Below are 17,161 nucleotides of genomic sequence, written 5' to 3'. Positions count from 1 at the left end.
GGTACAAACGGGACGTGTGGCGGGCAGCCAAACCTTGCAATTATCCGCTACAGAACCGCAATGGAATAAGCAGCCGCCGAGTTGCCGGAAAGCCGCCATGTTGCCGGAAGCGGAAGCGCGGAACAGGCGACAACTTCCCGATCGAGTTTGACAGCTGTGAGCGCCTCGTCCTGGTGTAGCCCCGCCCCCAGCGTTGGCCAATGGGCAGGCGAGGAGCCGGTTTCCCAGACAGCGGCCAGATGAGCGCCGGGCAGTGAGGGAGGCGATGGTGTACGCGGCGCTGGTGTCCGCCTTGGCGGGCTGTCTCCTGACTCTCCTCCTGCAGCTTCTCCTGCTGTTCCGCCACCGCCGCCCCGAACCCCTAGCCCGGCCCCCCCCGCCCCGGCCCGTACAGCCCGACGCCTCCCTGCGGGACTACCTGAAGGCAGAGCCGGGGGGGCCGGCGGCGGAGAGTTGCCAGTTCCTAAACACCATCTTCCTCTTCCTGTTCCGCGAACTCCGGGACACGGCGCTGCTCCGCCGCTGGCTCAGCAAGAAGATCCGAGTGGAGCTGGAGGAGCTGCTACAGAGCCGCACGGCGGGCCGCCTGCTGGAGGGCCTGAGCCTGAGGGACATCTCCCTGGGGGAGGCGCTGCCGGTCTTCCGCTCCGTCCGGCTCCTCAGCGCCCCCGGGGAGCCCCTGCCCGACGAGCTGCAGTTCGAGATGGAGATGGAGTACAGCGGGGGCTGCCGCCTGGCCATAGATGTGGAGCTGGTGTTCGGCAAGTCCGCCTCCCTGTCCGTCCGCCTGGGCCGGGTGATTGGCCGCCTGCGCCTCGTCTTCTCCCGCCTGCCCTTCCCTCACTGGGCCTTCTGCTTCCTGCCCGACCCCACCATCGACTTCCACGTACAGTCCCAGTTCGAGGGTCGCCCCATGCCCCAACTCACCTCCATCATCGTCACCCAGCTAAAGAAGGTCATCAAGCGAAAGCACACCCTGCCCAACTACAAGATCAGGTACTGGGGGGCCCTGGGGTACACCCTGCCCAACTACAAGATCAGGTACTGGGGGGCCCTGGGGTACACCCTGCCCAACTACAAGATCAGGTACTGGGGGGCCCTGGGGTACACCCTGCCCAACTACAAGATCAGGTACTGGGGGGCCCTGGGGTACACCCTGCCCAACTACAAGATCAGGTACTGGGGGGCCCTGGGGTACACCCTGCCCAACTACAAGATCAGGTACTGGGGGGCCCTGGGGTACACCCTGCCCAACTACAAGATTCAGGTACTGCGGGGGCCCTGGGGTACACCCTGCCCAACTACAAGATCAGGTACTGGGGGGGATCCTTGGGTACACCCTGCCCAACTACAAGATCAGGTACATGGGGGCCCTGGGGGTACACCCTGCCCAACTACAAGATCAGGTACTGGGGGGCCCTGGGGTACACCCTGCCCAACTACAAGATCAGGTACTGGGGGGCCCTGGGTACACCCTGCCCAACTACAAGATCAGGTACTGGGGGGATCCTTGGGTACACCCTGCCCAACTACAAGATCAGGTACTGGGGGGCCCTGGGTACACCCTGCCCAATACAAGGCAGTCTGGGGGCCCTGGGTACACCCTGCCCAACTACAAGATCAGGTACTGGGGGGCCTGGGTACACCCTGCCCAACTACAAGATCAGGTACTGGGGGGCCCTGGGGTACACCCTGCCCCAACTACAAGATCAGGTACTGGGGGGCCCTTGCGGGTACACCCTGCCCAAACTACAAGATCACGGTACTGGGGGGCCCTGGGGTACACCCTGCCCAACTACAAATCAGGTACTGGGGGGCCCTGGGGTACACCCTGCCCAACTACAAGATCAGGTACTGGGGGCCCTGGGGCACCCTGCCAACTACAAGATCAGGTACTGGGGGCCCTGGGGTACACCTGCCCAACTACAAGATCAGGTACTGGGGGGCCCTGGGGTACACCCTGCCCAACTACAAGATCAGGTACTGGGGGGCCCTGGGGCACACCCTGCCCAACTACAAGATCAGGTACTGGGGGGGCCCTGGGGTACACCCTGCCCAACTACAAGATCAGGTACTGGGGGGCCCTGGGGTACACCCTGCCCAACTACAAGATCAGGTACTGGGGGGCCCTGGGGCACACCCTGCCCAACTACAAGATCAGGTACTGGGGGGGATCCTTGGGGTACACCCTGCCCAACTACAAGATCAGGTACTGGGGGGATCCTTGGGGTACACCCTGCCCAACTACAAGATCAGGTACTGGGGGGCCCTGGGGTACACCCTGCCCAACTACAAGATCAGGTACTGGGGGGATCCTTGGGGTACACCCTGCCCAACTACAAGATCAGGTACTGGGGGGCCCTGGGGTACACCCTGCCCAACTACAAGATCAGGTACTGGGGGGATCCTTGGGGTACACCCTGCCCAACTACAAGATCAGGTACTGGGGGGGATCCTTGGGGTACACCCTGCCCAACTACAAGATCAGGTACTGGGGGGGATCCTTGGGGTACACCCTGCCCTGGGAGGTACTTCAGACCCTGTCAGTGTCGGACTCACCTGTTTGTACATGTAGGTAAATGTGCGGCTGATTTTGCTGAACAAACTCCCTGACAGACAGCCTGGCACCCTGGCACATAGCTGGGGCACTAGGTGGATCCAGAATGTGCCAAATTGCACTCCTATCCGGGCCCTGCCAAGCTGAATGATCAGTAGGGTTCCCTGCCCAGTGCCGGCTCCAGTGTAAACAGAACTGGTTGCACCCAGTGACGGACTGAGCATCCCAAACTAGTCGTGTAGCATTGCTTAAATATTTCATTGTGACTTGTCTGCAACCTTCTGTGTGTACCTGTCACTCTGCCCTGCAGAGCAGTCCGAGTACTCCGGGCGTTCCAGAGGGCACTCCGGGCGTTCCAGAGGGCACTCCGGGCGTTCCAGAGGGCACTCCGGGCGTTCCAGAGGGCACTCCGGGCGTTCCAGAGGGCACTCCGGGCGTTCCAGAGGGCACTCCGGGCGTTCCAGAGGGCACTCCGGGCGTTCCAGAGGGCACTCCGGGCGTTCCAGAGGGCACTCCGGGCGTTCCAGAGGGCACTCCGGGCGTTCCAGAGGGCACTCCGGGCGTTCCAGAGAGCACTCCGGGCGTTCCAGAGAGCACTCCGGGCGTTCCAGAGAGCACTCCGGGCGTTCCAGAGAGCACTCCGGGCGTTCCAGAGAGCACTCCGGGCGTTCCAGAGAGCACTCCGGGCGTTCCAGAGAGCACTCCGGGCGTTCCAGAGAGCACTCCGGGCGTTCCAGAGAGCACTCCGGGCGTTCCAGAGAGCACTCCGGGCGTTCCAGAGAGCACTCCGGGCGTTCCAGAGAGCACTCCGGGCGCAGCAGTAAAGTGTGCCTGAGTCTGAGCTTTCAGAAGGAGCCAGCGCTACACATTAGAACTGCTTTCAGCTAACCTATTGTTTCTCCTACTCCCATGTAACTGGAGGAGTCCCAAGCCAGACTTGGATTTCTTACTATCAAAAGGTCTAGTGTGGTAAATACAATACCGTGTCCTCAGCGCTTTGTGATTAATGATATAGAGTCAGTGAAGAAAGTGACGAAAACTCTGTGTGTTCCTGCTGCTCCTCCTCAAGTCACCCCTTTGACTGGGTCCCAAACGCATACAAAGAATTATGGCAGGAGCGCATGCGCTCCTGCCATAATTCTTTGTATTGGATTTCTTACTATTGAGTGCTATTCTGATACCTACTGGGAGCTGCTATCTTGCTCCCTTCCCATTGTTCTGCTGATCGGCTGCTGGGGGTGAGGGGGGGGGTGATATCACTCCAACTTGCAGCGCAGCAGTAAAGTGTGACTGAAGATTATCAGAGCACAGGTCACGTTTGAGTTAACTTTTACTATGATTTACAGAGTAATATTTGAAACAATTAGCACTTGACCTTCATTTTTTATTACTTCTGGTTTTTAGTTATTTCACTGTTTGTTCAGCAGCTATCTGGTTGCTAGGGTCCAAATTCTTTTAGCAACCAGGAAGTGGTTTGAATGAGAGACTGGTATATGAATAGGAGAGGGGCTAAATAGAAAAACAAATGATAAAAGTAACAATAAAACTGGAGCCTCACAGAAAAATCATTTTTTTAGCTGCCGGGGTCAGTGACCCCCATTTCAAAGAGTTCAAAGATGAAGACAAATAGTTCAAAAACTATAAGAAATAAATAATGAAGACCAATTGAAACGTTGCTTATAATAGGCCATTCTATAACGTACTAAAAGGTGAACCACCACACATTTAATGTTTTATTTGCACCATTACTACCCTAACTACCCTTATTACCTGCCCTGTAATCGTGAGGGGTGTAGAGCTGTATAAGCAACTGCTGCCAGTGTTTCAGGCTTACAGATAGGGAGGAGTTCATTGCAGAGGGGGTGTAACAGTGACTAGAACCCTCCATAATAGACTTTTCCAACAAAAGTCCTTTTCATGTCATTGTTCTGCCCCATTTAGTGCAACAAATAAGCTGCCCATAGGCACAACAATAGACATAGTAGGGTCAGCAGTTGCCCCTTTATTCAGCCGCTACTGCCCCCAGGTTTATATTGCCCCTTTAAGATGAGGCAGAGAGGGAGGCCCACGATCTGCCCACAACCTGCCATCACTAATGATGTACAAAAAAGCTTCTTATTGCACCAAATCCAGGATTCATTTCGGCTGATCGGCCTGGACTTTTTGCAGAATCTGCTTCAAAACCCATTTAGTAGTTTGTGCCCGCAGAGTATCAGAACCAGAACCGCATTGGCCGCTGTGTAAAGCCCGGCCCTTTAAGCTTCCCTGTATTGTGCAAGGTCACCGGCAGCCGGGATTAATATTCATCCCCACGCTATAGATACGCATAGATACGGGCCTGGCGTTCTGTTTCATCCCCAGCATTCCCTGGCTCCTCAGTTTAAAGGGGAACTCCACCCAACGACTGTCCTTGGATAAAGAAAGCAAATACAGTTCTGGAAACTTTGTCCCTAATCCTGCTCACTGCTTGTATAACCGGAGCCACAGCAGATGGTTGGTAATAGCAGATAACAAACCGGGGCTATTTTCTGCCGGAGATTAGTGCTGGGACAGAGCTGCCAAATTAAAGGGGAACTACGGCTTCTGAACCAAAATGTGTTAAACACCGAACCCTGATATACTGTAATCTGTTTCTTCAAACAGTAGGAATAAATAACATTTTTATATGCTGAAATCCAGCTGCAAAATTTGCTTCATTTGAAATCCTGGCAGGGGAGGAGGGACTAAAACACTGGTGTTACATATTGTAACAACTTCCCCACAGCTTACAGACAGCATGCAGGAACTACATAACCCACAATGCACTGCACTGGGATGTTCCTTTCCTTATTGACTTCATGTGGGCAGCAGGGGATTGTGGGATTGGGAGGATGCAGGACAGTATTAGCAACCAGAAAATGTATGTTTTAGGCCACTTCCCTGATTTACCTTAGTATACCCCATTATGTCTTCATCTGCGCCCCCCAAACTCTGCCTTTTCTTGGATAAGTCACTTTCTCTTCTCTGCTGGTTCTGACTCCTGATACAACTCCCCAATATCCATTCATTCCTCATTCTCACTGGGTTTATAGTTATGTGTAACTGTCACTGTGTCTGTCCCTTTCCCTTCCCTGCACTGCTGGTTCTGACTCCTGATACAACTCCCCAATATCCATTCATTCCTCATTCTCACTGGGTTTATAGTTATGTGTAACTGTCACTGTGTCTGTCCCTTTCCCTTCCCTGCACTGCTGGTTCTGACTCCTGATACAACTCCCCAATATCCATTCATTCCTCATTCTCACTGGGTTTATAGTTATGTGTAACTGTCACTGTCCCTGTCCCTTTCCCTTCCCTGCACTGCTGGTTCTGACTCCTGATACAACTCCCCAATATCCATTCATTCCTCATTCTCACTGGGTTTATAGTTATGTGTAACTGTCACTGTGTCTGTCCCTTTCCCTTCCCTGCACTGCTGGTTCTGACTCCTGATACAACTCCCCAATATCCATTCATTCCTCATTCTCACTGGGTTTATAGTTATGTGTAACTGTCACTGTGTCTGTCCCTTTCCCTTCCCTGCACTGCTGGTTCTGACTCCTGATACAACTCCCCAATATCCATTCATTCCTCATTCTCACTGGGTTTATAGTTATGTGTAACTGTCACTGTGTCTGTCCCTTTCCCTTCCCTGCACTGCTGGTTCTGACTCCTGATACAACTCCCCAATATCCATTCATCCCTCATTCTCACTGGGTTTATAGTTATGTGTAACTGTCACTGTGTCTGTCCCTTTCCCTTCCCTGCACTGCTGGTTCTGACTCCTGATACAACTCCCCAATATCCATTCATTCCTCATTCTCACTGGGTTTATAGTTATATATATATATATATATGACGCCACTACATATAGATTTTGTTGCAGTCACTCAGGCCTGAGATGATACCAAGATACGAGGCAAGAAAACAAAGAAACGGCCAAATTGCTCAATTCCCAGAAAGCGAATCTGCAGAGGGGGAAGTCGGGTTTCAGTGTCGGATACTTGTGGGTTCAGTCCGGCAGCTCCGAGCGAGATTGAAAATGTGACTAAATTCTTGTATAATCCCAGGGAAGGAGATTGTAATGCAGCGACTTTACTTGCTTTGCTCATTGTTTTTCTAGGCCGGCGCGTAGGCCCAGGAGTTAATTATTAATTCCCTCATACTGGCTGTCTCCCAGGCCTGCACGTTGTTTTAGCAAATACGAAACGACTTATAAACTTTGTAGCCAGTCAGTCTTTTGTAGGATTTAGTGAGGTATTAGCACACACTGACATGGCCAGATCTGTATAACAGCAGTCCTGCCCTGCTTTATGGCTGAGATTCTAGCTATCTGTATAACAGAGCATTCTGTCACAGTGGCACAGATCCTATCTGATCCCCCCCATTGTAAGCAGCAGTCCTGCCCTGCTTTATGGCTAAGATTCTAGCTATCTGTATAACAGAGCATTCTGTCACAGTGGCACAGATCCTATCTGATCCCCCCCCCATTGTAAGCAGCAGTCCTGCCCTGCTTTATGGCTGAGATTCTAGCTATCTGTATAACAGAGCATTCTGTCACAGTGGCACAGATCCTATCTGATCCCCCCATTGTAAGCAGCAGTCCTGCCCTGCTTTATGGCTGAGATTATAGCTATCTGTATAACAGAGCATTCTGTCACAGTGGCACAGATCCTATCTGATCCCCCCCCCCATTGTAAGCAGCAGTCCTGCCCTGCTTTATGGCTGAGATTCTAGCTATCTGTATAACAGAGCATTCTGTCACAGTGGCACAGATCCTATCTGACCCCCCCATTGTAAGCAGCAGTCCTGCCCTGCTTTATGGCTGAGATTCTAGCTATCTGTATAACAGAGCATTCTGTCACAGTGGCACAGATCCTATCTGATCCCCCCATTGTAAGCAGCAGTCCTGCCCTGCTTTATGGCTGAGATTCTAGCTATCTGTATAACAGAGCATTCTGTCACAGTGGCACAGATCCTATCTGATCCCCCCATTGTAAGCAGCAGTTCTGCCCTGCTTTATGGCTGAGATTCTAGCTATCTGTATAACAGAGCATTCTGTCACAGTGGCACAGATCCTATCTGCCCCCCCATTGTAAGCAGCAGTCCTGCCCTGCTTTATGGCTGAGATTCTAGCTATCTGTATAACAGAGCATACTCATGTTTTACAATGAGACCCTCTATGCCCACTGTAGGGGACTCTGGGCAGCTGTTTGGATTAATATCAGTAACATTGCCTCGTCTTCTGATTACCGATTTGATTACTCTGTGACACCCTACTGGGCCGCCCATCTGTAACCCGCTGATCCAAACGCTGCGTTCGTGTATATAATAATCCGGCGTGAATAATTTAGGTGCGTTGCTCCGTTACTTGGCACTGGGGAGTAATAAAGTCTGACAGCTCTTGTTGATTCCCTCCTAATGCACAATCTGGCGCAAACATGGAGGTTTCTGCAAAACAGATGACTTGATTTGGATCATCAGAAGATGAAAGGAAAAGGCAGGGTGCCCAGTGCATGATGGGAGTTGTAGTTCTGAAGCATACCCGTGTATTCATATGGATATACTCCTGACAAAAATAATAAATCTTCCCCCAGCGATGGCAAAATCATGTGTTTAATCTAAGGTGCGCGTCCGGGTCCTGTTTGTGTTGGCACGGCGATAATTAGGAACATGTGACTCCTCCCAGTGACGGTTTTAAGTACCATGAGTCAATAGCAAAATATTTAATGGCTGCACCCGAGCCAAAAAGTATAAATCTGTGCCAAGGGTGCCGCCATAAGCCTCTCTAAAGGCAGGGAGAGATCCTTTGTCCGACAGCTTTTAGGGTAGTGTAGCTTTAAATTAACTTTTAGTATGCTGTAGAGAGCGATATTCTGAGACACTTTGCAGTTGGTCTTCATTTATGAATGATTTAGCTACTTATATGGCAGCTCTCCACTTCAGAATTTTCAAAATCCGGTTGCTAGGGTGCAAGTAACCTTAGCAACCAGGCACTTATTTGGAATTTGCAATACGACCCCCATTTAAAGGCAGAAAAGAGTCGGATATAGGACTGTTCTGCCCCCAATAAGGGGTAATTATATCTTAGTTGGGATCAAGTACAGGTACTGTTTTATTATTACAGAGAAAAGGGAATCATTTAACCATTAAATAAACCCAATAGGGCTGTTCTGCCCCCAATAAGGGGTAATTATATCTTAGTTGGGATCAAGTACAGGTACTGTTTTATTATTACAGAGAAAAGGGAATCATTTAACCATTAAATAAACCCAATAGGACTGTTCTGCCCCCAATAAGGGGTAATTATATCTTAGTTGGGATCAAGTACAGGTACTGTTTTATTATTACAGAGAAAAGGGAATCATTTAACCATTAAATAAACCCAATAGGGCTGTTCTGCCCCAATAAGGGGTAATTATATCTTAGTTGGGATCAATTACAGGTACTGTTTTATTATTACAGAGAAAAGGGAATCATTTAACCATTAAATAAACCCAATAGGGCTGTTCTGCCCCAATAAGGGGTAATTATATCTTAGTTGGGATCAAGTACAGGTACTGTTTTATTATTACAGAGAAAAGGGAATCATTTAACCATTAAATAAACCCAATAGGGCTGTTCTGCCCCAATAAGGGGTAATTATATCTTAGTTGGGATCAAGTACAGGTACTGTTTTATTATTACAGAGAAAAGGGAATCATTTAACCATTAAATAAACCCAATAGGGCTGTTCTGCCCCAATAAGGGGTAATTATATCTTAGTTGGGATCAATTACAGGTACTGTTTTATTATTACAGAGAAAAGGGAATCATTTAACCATTAAATAAACCCAATAGGGCTGTTCTGCCCCAATAAGGGGTAATTATATCTTAGTTGGGATCAAGTACAGGTACTGTTTTATTATTACAGAGAAAAGGGAATCATTTAACCATTAAATAAACCCAATAGGGCTGTTCTGCCCCCAATAAGGGGTAATTATATCTTAGTTGGGATCAAGTACAGGTACTGTTTTATTATTACAGAGAAAAGGGAATCATTTAACCATTAAATAAACCCAATAGGGCTGTTCTGCCCCAATAAGGGGTAATTATATCTTAGTTGGGATCAAGTACAGGTACTGTTTTATTATTACAGAGAAAAGGGAATCATTTAACCATTAAATAAACCCAATAGGACTGTTCTGCCCCCAATAAGGGGTAATTATATCTTAGTTGGGATCAAGTACAGGTACTGTTTTATTATTACCGAGCAAAAAGAAATTATTTTTAAAAATCTGAATTATTTGCGTATAATGGAGTCTATGGGAGATGGCATTTCCGTATTTCGGAACTTTCTGGATAACTAGTTTCCCATACCTGTATTAATAACATTTAATAATTTCAGTGGACCAAAGAAATCCATAGTGTTCCAGTTTGACACTGCTCAGACCTATTTCGGTGCCACCAATCCAAACAGTAGAAAGCTGGATATAGGCTCTGTGTGTGAGAGCTGTAGTTCTGCAGCGCTGCTGGGCCTGTCACAATGACGGATGGGTGCAGGACTCCTGGCAGCCATGGTTTTCTCCATCCAATTATTAATTTATATGGTCTGACTGTAAAGACAAATTGAATTTCTACTTTATTTTACGTATCATTTTTACATATTGGCGAGTTCACTGAGCCTGCAGGGCATTTGTTAGGTAAGTGCCCCCCCCCGGGGCCACACGTGGCTTAGAGACTGTGTGACAGTGACTCTTTGAGAAGATCACAAGCCATGTGCGTATGTAATACCCGGCTAATGCTTTGTACGGGGCTGCGGGGAGTTGCTCTGACCTCTGTGTGGATTATAGAGGCACCGGTCCCCCCCCACCCACCCACGGTGACATCCGACTCATTCACAAAGGGTTGCTATGGGCTGGAAGCTTCTACCAACGGGGGGGTGGTATTTGAGGTTGGTTGACTTTAAACTGATTTAGGGGGCAGTTTTCCTGTGTTATTAGAACCCCCCCCCCCCAGCCCCATTCCCAGTTTTGGGAATCACGGCCCCTGGGCCCCTGAGTCTGGAGGGGGGGCTGGAACCCTAAGGTTGGGGATGGGAGGCAATTAAAAAGATTGCCCAGTCAGCCCAGGTGTGGGGCAAATGTAAGGGTACCATTTGGGGTTAGTTGTATATGGGGGTTCATTACAAACACTTGTAAAGGGAATAAAATCTTAATTAAAGTAGTTTTCCCTTAATATAAATAACAGAAAATTGTGCATTTTTTATTGAAAAAAAATATCCAAATGTTCCTATTTACAGCGCGTATTCCTGCATTAGAACATAACGTTCCTGCCCGATTGTGCTTAGTGCAGGGTAAAACCCATATTGCCAGTAATTGCCAACAAAGTTTTGCTTATGGAGCCAAAAAAACTCCAACGTCAGTTATTCTCCAGATTTGTACGGAGAAATGTAGTATAAAGCGGCTGCATTTGTGACTATGATATTTGCAATTGGTCTTCATTATTTATTTGTATTTGTTTAATTTTTTAACAGCTCTCCGTTTTGGAATTATAGCATCTATCTGGTTGCTATGGCCCAAATTACCTTAGCAACCAGGGAGAGGTTTGAATGGGAGACTGGTATTTGAATAGAGGGGCTCAATAGAAAGATAAGGAATAAAAAGTAACAATAACAATAAAACTGGAGCCTCACAGAGCAATAGAGTTTGGCTGCCGGGGTCAGTGACCCCCATTTGAAAGGCAAATCATTTAAAAACTATACAAAATAATGAAGACCTACTAAAAAGTTGCTTACAATTGGCCATTCTATAACATACTAAATGTTAACCTAAAGGTGGACCTCCCCTTTATTATACTGTACTTACTGTACCAGCCCAGCTGTTCAGCAGCCCTATCACATTAATGACCCAGGCCTTTAAATTTGACCCCAGCAGCCCCCCATCTTGTTGTGTGTCGGTGGCACTGCACATGCTCAGTGGGCTCTGGTCTGCTGGGGAGAAGCTTAGGGGCCGTGGGAAATCATCAAAAATAAGCGGAAATCGAGGTTCATCTGATGCTACAGGGCTGATTGTTTAATCTGATACAGACTACACTGGTTTCGATGCCGCCATGCCGTGGGGTGGCAGATTCTGCACTGGAGATATATATACTCCCATTCCTCCCACAGATGAGATATTTCTCCCACTAAATCCATGCTCTTCCCCGCACAGCCCTTTATCCAATGTGAGTCCCAGGTGTGAGTGGCCCCCCCGGCGGCTGTAAGTACAACAAGGCATGCCTATGGCATTAGATCACCGTGCCAGTGACATCATTCATATGTGACACGGGGGGGTGAGATCAGAGTGTGCTGACATGGCTGGGGGGGGGGGGGGGTAATGTGTTTTCCATTTCATAGTGCAACATTAAAGGGGAAATAAGGGGCCCATTAATAAAGCTCTGCTGTGCGTAATACTGATGGGAACTGTGCCGCTCTCAAAATGGGTGGAGAAAGCAGCTTTTTGGGTACCTTGTGTTAAATATAAAAACAGGAAAAAACTGCACTGGTCCCATTGGGATGGAAAGGTCCTGAGCTGTGTAAAGTAATGAGAAATGCCAGCATAGGGATTCCCCCTGTACTAAACACAATTCAGCAGGAACAGCCCCCTAAGTTTGCTCATAGCCTGTACAGAGAGATACCATAAAACTATGGCACATAGGGATTCTCTGTACAGGCTATGATGGGGGGTGGGTTAGAATCCTTGGGCAGTGTTGTTACTAAGAACTTGACTGTATAGTAACGTATATTTGGGGCTGACCTGTTTGTTCCTTCTCTCTAGGTACAAACCATTCTTCCCAATACAAGTGCAGCCGCCCGAGACGGATTTGGAGGAGCGCTCCCTCTTCTTACAGGACATGGGATTAACCGAGGGGCGCTTGAAGGTCTCTGTGACAGAGTGCAGCAGGTAGGGGGGCTTCATCTTCTTTCTGAACTGGATCATTATAATAACCCAAATCCAGCTATTTCTCCAGGATACATTAGTCCTCTTCTGGTATTTGAATGTGACCAATCAAAGAGAGCTGGACCTCCCAGGGGAGGAGCTTAGCTTTGATGGGGTTGGTTTAAGGTTCCCTGGCAGTGATTGCCGGCCAGTACCGGTTGTGTTTCTCTGTGCTTTGTGATTTCCAAGCTTGGGATGTGGTGTGAGTTGGGTTGTGGGGTGTGTTGGGTTGGGGTCATGCGGCAGTGGTGGGTGGTGGTGGTGGGATTTCTTGGGCTGTGTGATGTTTGGGTGGGGTTGTTGTTGGGTTTGGTGTGGTGGGGGGGGGGGGGTGTGGGTTGGGTATTGAGGGTCGTCTGCGAGTCATCTGTTTCGTTGTTTTCGGCGTGACGGGTGTGCTTTTCTGGTTTCTTTTGGTTTTTGACGGCATATACATTATGTTTTTTTTGTTATTGGTTCAGTTGTTTTGTTTGTTTGAATGCTGGGCACGGGTATGTCCAGGATAGGGGTCTTTCCATTTTTGGCATCTTCGTTACTTCTCCACATCAATCTTTTACCGGTTTTGCCATCCGCCCGTAAGGATAATTTTTTAGTTGGGTCATACAGGTTATGTTCTTATTAAGCGACGGGCATCATTTCATTATACCCATGGTGGTCTGTCAAGGGGTAATTATATCTAGTTGGCACACGTCGGTCACTGTTTGGAGGCTTTCATGAATCTCCGGTCTGCCCATCGGGATTCACACCCCACCCCATTTTAGTTTAGATCAGCGCTGTTTTATCGGACAAGCCTTACTCCGGGTTGCTCGGGTATCTCTTGTTGGCTCCGTTGTTTGGCCCACCGTTTTCCATCTGGGCCTTATTGTTCATGGCGTGGGATGGCTTCCGCGTAATGGCTTTCTGAGGTTATCGGAAAGGATGCACTTCCTGTGGTTATGGTATAGGTGGGGAGTTTTGCACCAAATTTACTATTAACTAAGCTGTCCTCCTAATCCTCATAGCTTTGCCCCTATTGGGTCGGAGCAGCCTACTGCTACTATAAGACCGCTTACTGTTTTATGTTTAGAATGATCTAAAAAACGTTAAAGATTAACAAACGGTCCAACCGCTGGCGAAGTGACAGCGGGGAAATACATTAAGATTATTTTCTCCCCAGGCCCGGTATATTTATAAAGAGGTATGACCCCAACTGGGTATAACTCCCACATGATTCTAATTTCATTGTGCTCGCTCGTCGCTCCGGGGAATGACAAGAGAATTGGTGCTAATTACCCCGGCTCTCTTGCCAATGGATCCGATACACTTTAACTAAAAGCCCCGCTGCGTGCTTGATGGCACATCATTGCCAATGGAATCTGTTCTAGTATCTTTAGGGATTCATATTGATTAATCATTCCTTGTAGAAATTGCGTGACGGAGCTGTCTGTGTCATTTACAGCCATTGAATGCTTATTGGGTGGCAAAAATTCACTCCTATCATGGTATTTATACCCCACAATGATGGGTGTAGAGTGAAGGCGCTAGAACCATAGAGCCATACAGTAGCAGTTCCTTCTTAAGGAGCCCGACGAGAAAGGAATATCAGAAAGCTTATTGCAGACTGCCCAGTTTGGGTTGAGTGAGAGGGTATAAAGACAGAGCATGCTGAGGGATCAGAAGAGGCCTTATCGGTTTAAGGGCTGTGGAAGGTTGGTGGCGGTAGGGAAGACATGTAATTCACAACAAGAAATCCAACTGAGCCCATCCTTTTTGTCATCCACCAGTCGAATTAGGGTATTTATCTGTATGTATTGGGATTGGTGTGTATCGAGGTGGTAAGTGAAGAGGCTGTGGGGAAGAGCATAAAATGTTATTGCTCCATCACTAGCCGCTTGGAACTTGTATCACAATCGTAGGGGGATACTTTATAAAAGTGAGTACTAATTTAGGTTTTCGAAGTTATTGCCTGGGAGCGGTACTGGGACACAGTGGGAAGTATTGTTTAGGACGCCTAAAAGGATATATAGTCACGAGGTGTTGGAGAGATCATACAGGAAAATAAATGTATCATAGGGAAAGATTAAGTGCGGTGGTTTATTTGTGGAATGTCTGGGCGGCCACTGGCTATGGGAGGGCTATATGAATAAAATACTTTGGACCATTCATATTTGACAGGTCGATATGGTTCTAAGATACATGCACCGAGACTAGCAGATTGCATTCTCTTGTTCGGGTGTTATATTATTGTAATGTTAAGGGAAGATTTTGCGGAGAGAGTGGGTTCAGTCATCAAGTAAGGGACAGAGGGTTCTTGGTCTGACTTTCATAGAAATAGACATGGTGAATGTCGGTCTAGGTAATAATATGTTTGTGTTTGTTGCGTAAGTCAGCGATCAGAGGAGTTGGCTAAGAAATGAAGTGGTTATGGGTGAGGAGAGGGAGACTTCTTGATACAAGCAAATATCTGTTTAATGAAGGAATAATAATGTATAGTTTACTGGTAGTAGTAGTTCCATGATATTGATTTTTTGCATTTTGCATACATATGAAGGAACTGTACATACATGGCCATGGTTTGGGGATACTGCGTTACAAGATTATGAAATTCATTAGGATTAGAATGGGAAAGACGGCTAGAAGTATCTATGAAATAATGGCTTCATCAGCAAAATTGTTCGATCTAGGGACGGACATATTTTAGACTGAGATCGGGAGGTGTTAATTTGGAGCAAATTGAGTGGAAGCGAGTGGTTATGTTGATTTTGTAGTTGGGTACATTTCCAAATATACAGTGGGGGGTTACTAGTAGGGAATTTCTAATAAATGGGTGCGTTTAGTGCAATTTCTTGAGTTGTAAAAGATCAAACTAATATTCGTAGTTATGTATGGTAGATAGGAGCAGAGACAGACACCAATATGATTGTTTGATCATCTGTTTCATTCTTGTAGATTGTTGTATTTATAGAATTGATTTTTTGCAAGTTACGAGAACGAGATATGTCTTAACATTTTATTTCTTACTGGGTATGATAAGTGTTGGGTGATTGGGGCTGAAGTTGATCGGCTCTTTTGTGTACAGGAAATGGGAAACATGCATATCAGGTACCGGACAAACCACACTTCAGTGCAAAGGTTACAATATGATGGGTACTCATAGTTCAGGGTCAGAACAAAGCATCATCCTGGCTAGTCGAGAGGATGGTGCCGTAAGAGGTAAGAAATCAGATGTCTACAAGTTACAGATTAGATACGAGAGGTAATAAGTAATGTAGCTGCAAAGTTAGATATAAAAATTTGGGCGGGGAACCAGTCAGGGATCTCATCTCGTAGGCTTGCAAAGGTTAAGATAAGTGGTACGTAGTTAGTACGGAATATCAATGCTGCGGTACATAAAGGTATATGATTAATTCATATGATAAGGAGAGTTGGGCAGTAATTATTAATAAAATGTGAATTAGGGTTAAATCAAAGAAATCAGGAATTCATATACTTGGATGCAAGGTAGAAGAAGACGGAAGGATTTGGTACGAGTATTATGGTTAAGATACTGAAGAGTGGGGAGCAGACGGCTTGAAGGGGACGCTTATTGTAGGTTTATCTAAAGGGAGGGGTGTTATGATACTTAAGCGGTTCTTAGAGATTAAAGAAAAATGGTGAATTTTTGGGGTTGTATATATGGATAAGGAACAACCACAGAACAGGTGATATTATTGAATGCAGGTGTACATGGAGGTGCGGAGTCGCTGCGCATCATTGGGAGTGCAAGGAGATTGGACCTAGGGATGCATGGGATGGCGAATTATCGCATGGGCGTAGGTTGTGGATTAGGGATCTCGTATGTATGGTGGGGGGGAGCAGCGGGGATGATGCGGTTAGCGACGGCGGACTGGTTAAGGGAAATAATGTTTAGTGGAGAGAAATATGAGGTATTTATGGAACTTAATTAGGATATGGTTTTTCGTTAAATGTGGGCTGATGGTGCTGGAGGTATTGTCACTGGCTGTGGGGTGGAGTGTGGACAATGCGTCACTGCTCGTCTCACCAAATAGGGTTATAGATCTCCTGGTTCTATTGGATGAGGTGGTGTTGATGCGCGAATACAATGTTGCTAGTCTGGATTGTGGGTGGAGAGGATTTGTTGGTGAGTGCAAAGCTTCGTCGTGAAACATGTATAGTAGATTGATTTGTAGTCACGCAGGTAAGATTTTTTATTAATGATTTTGTGGTAACGAGAGATAGGGATATGGGGTTACACTATATATATACGTTATGTGTGTATAGGATATGGGTTACCTGTCCTATATTTATCAGTTACGTTGATAGATATGGGGGTACACGTCCTATATAAACAGTTATGTTGTATAGATATGGGGGTCCTGTACCATAATTACAGGTACGTTGAAGGATATGGGGTTACCTGTTGCTAAATTACGTACTGTGTGTAAGGATATGGGGTTACACTGTGGCCTAATATATTATACGTTCTGTGGTAAGGAATGGGGGTTAAACTGTGCTATATATAGACAGTTAATGTGTAAGGATATGGGGTTACACTGTGCCTATATATTATACAGTTACTGTGTGTATAGGATATGGGGTTACGCGTGCTATATATTATACAGTTACTGTGTGTATAGGATATGGGGGT

General features: G+C 47.2%; 1 protein-coding gene across 1 annotated transcript in view; it reads left to right on the top strand.

Moving 5' to 3' along the window:
- Positions 1 to 212: 212 nt before the first annotated feature.
- pdzd8 (PDZ domain containing 8) overlaps positions 213 to 17,161 on the top strand; it is a gene marked incomplete in the record, with an annotated part of 31,093 nt that continues 14,144 nt past the window's right edge. Inside the window, 3 exon segments of the mRNA NM_001078826.1 lie at positions 213 to 996; positions 12,373 to 12,499; positions 12,580 to 12,591. Of these exon segments, the coding sequence (NP_001072294.1) occupies positions 266 to 996; positions 12,373 to 12,499; positions 12,580 to 12,591 (870 nt within the window).

The sequence above is a fragment of the Xenopus tropicalis genome, chromosome 7 (assembly GCF_000004195.4).
Source record: "Xenopus tropicalis strain Nigerian chromosome 7, UCB_Xtro_10.0, whole genome shotgun sequence".
Classification (NCBI taxonomy): domain Eukaryota; kingdom Metazoa; phylum Chordata; class Amphibia; order Anura; family Pipidae; genus Xenopus; species Xenopus tropicalis.
Note: the sequence above shows the minus strand (reverse complement) of the source record. Positions and strands in the feature narration are given on the sequence as shown.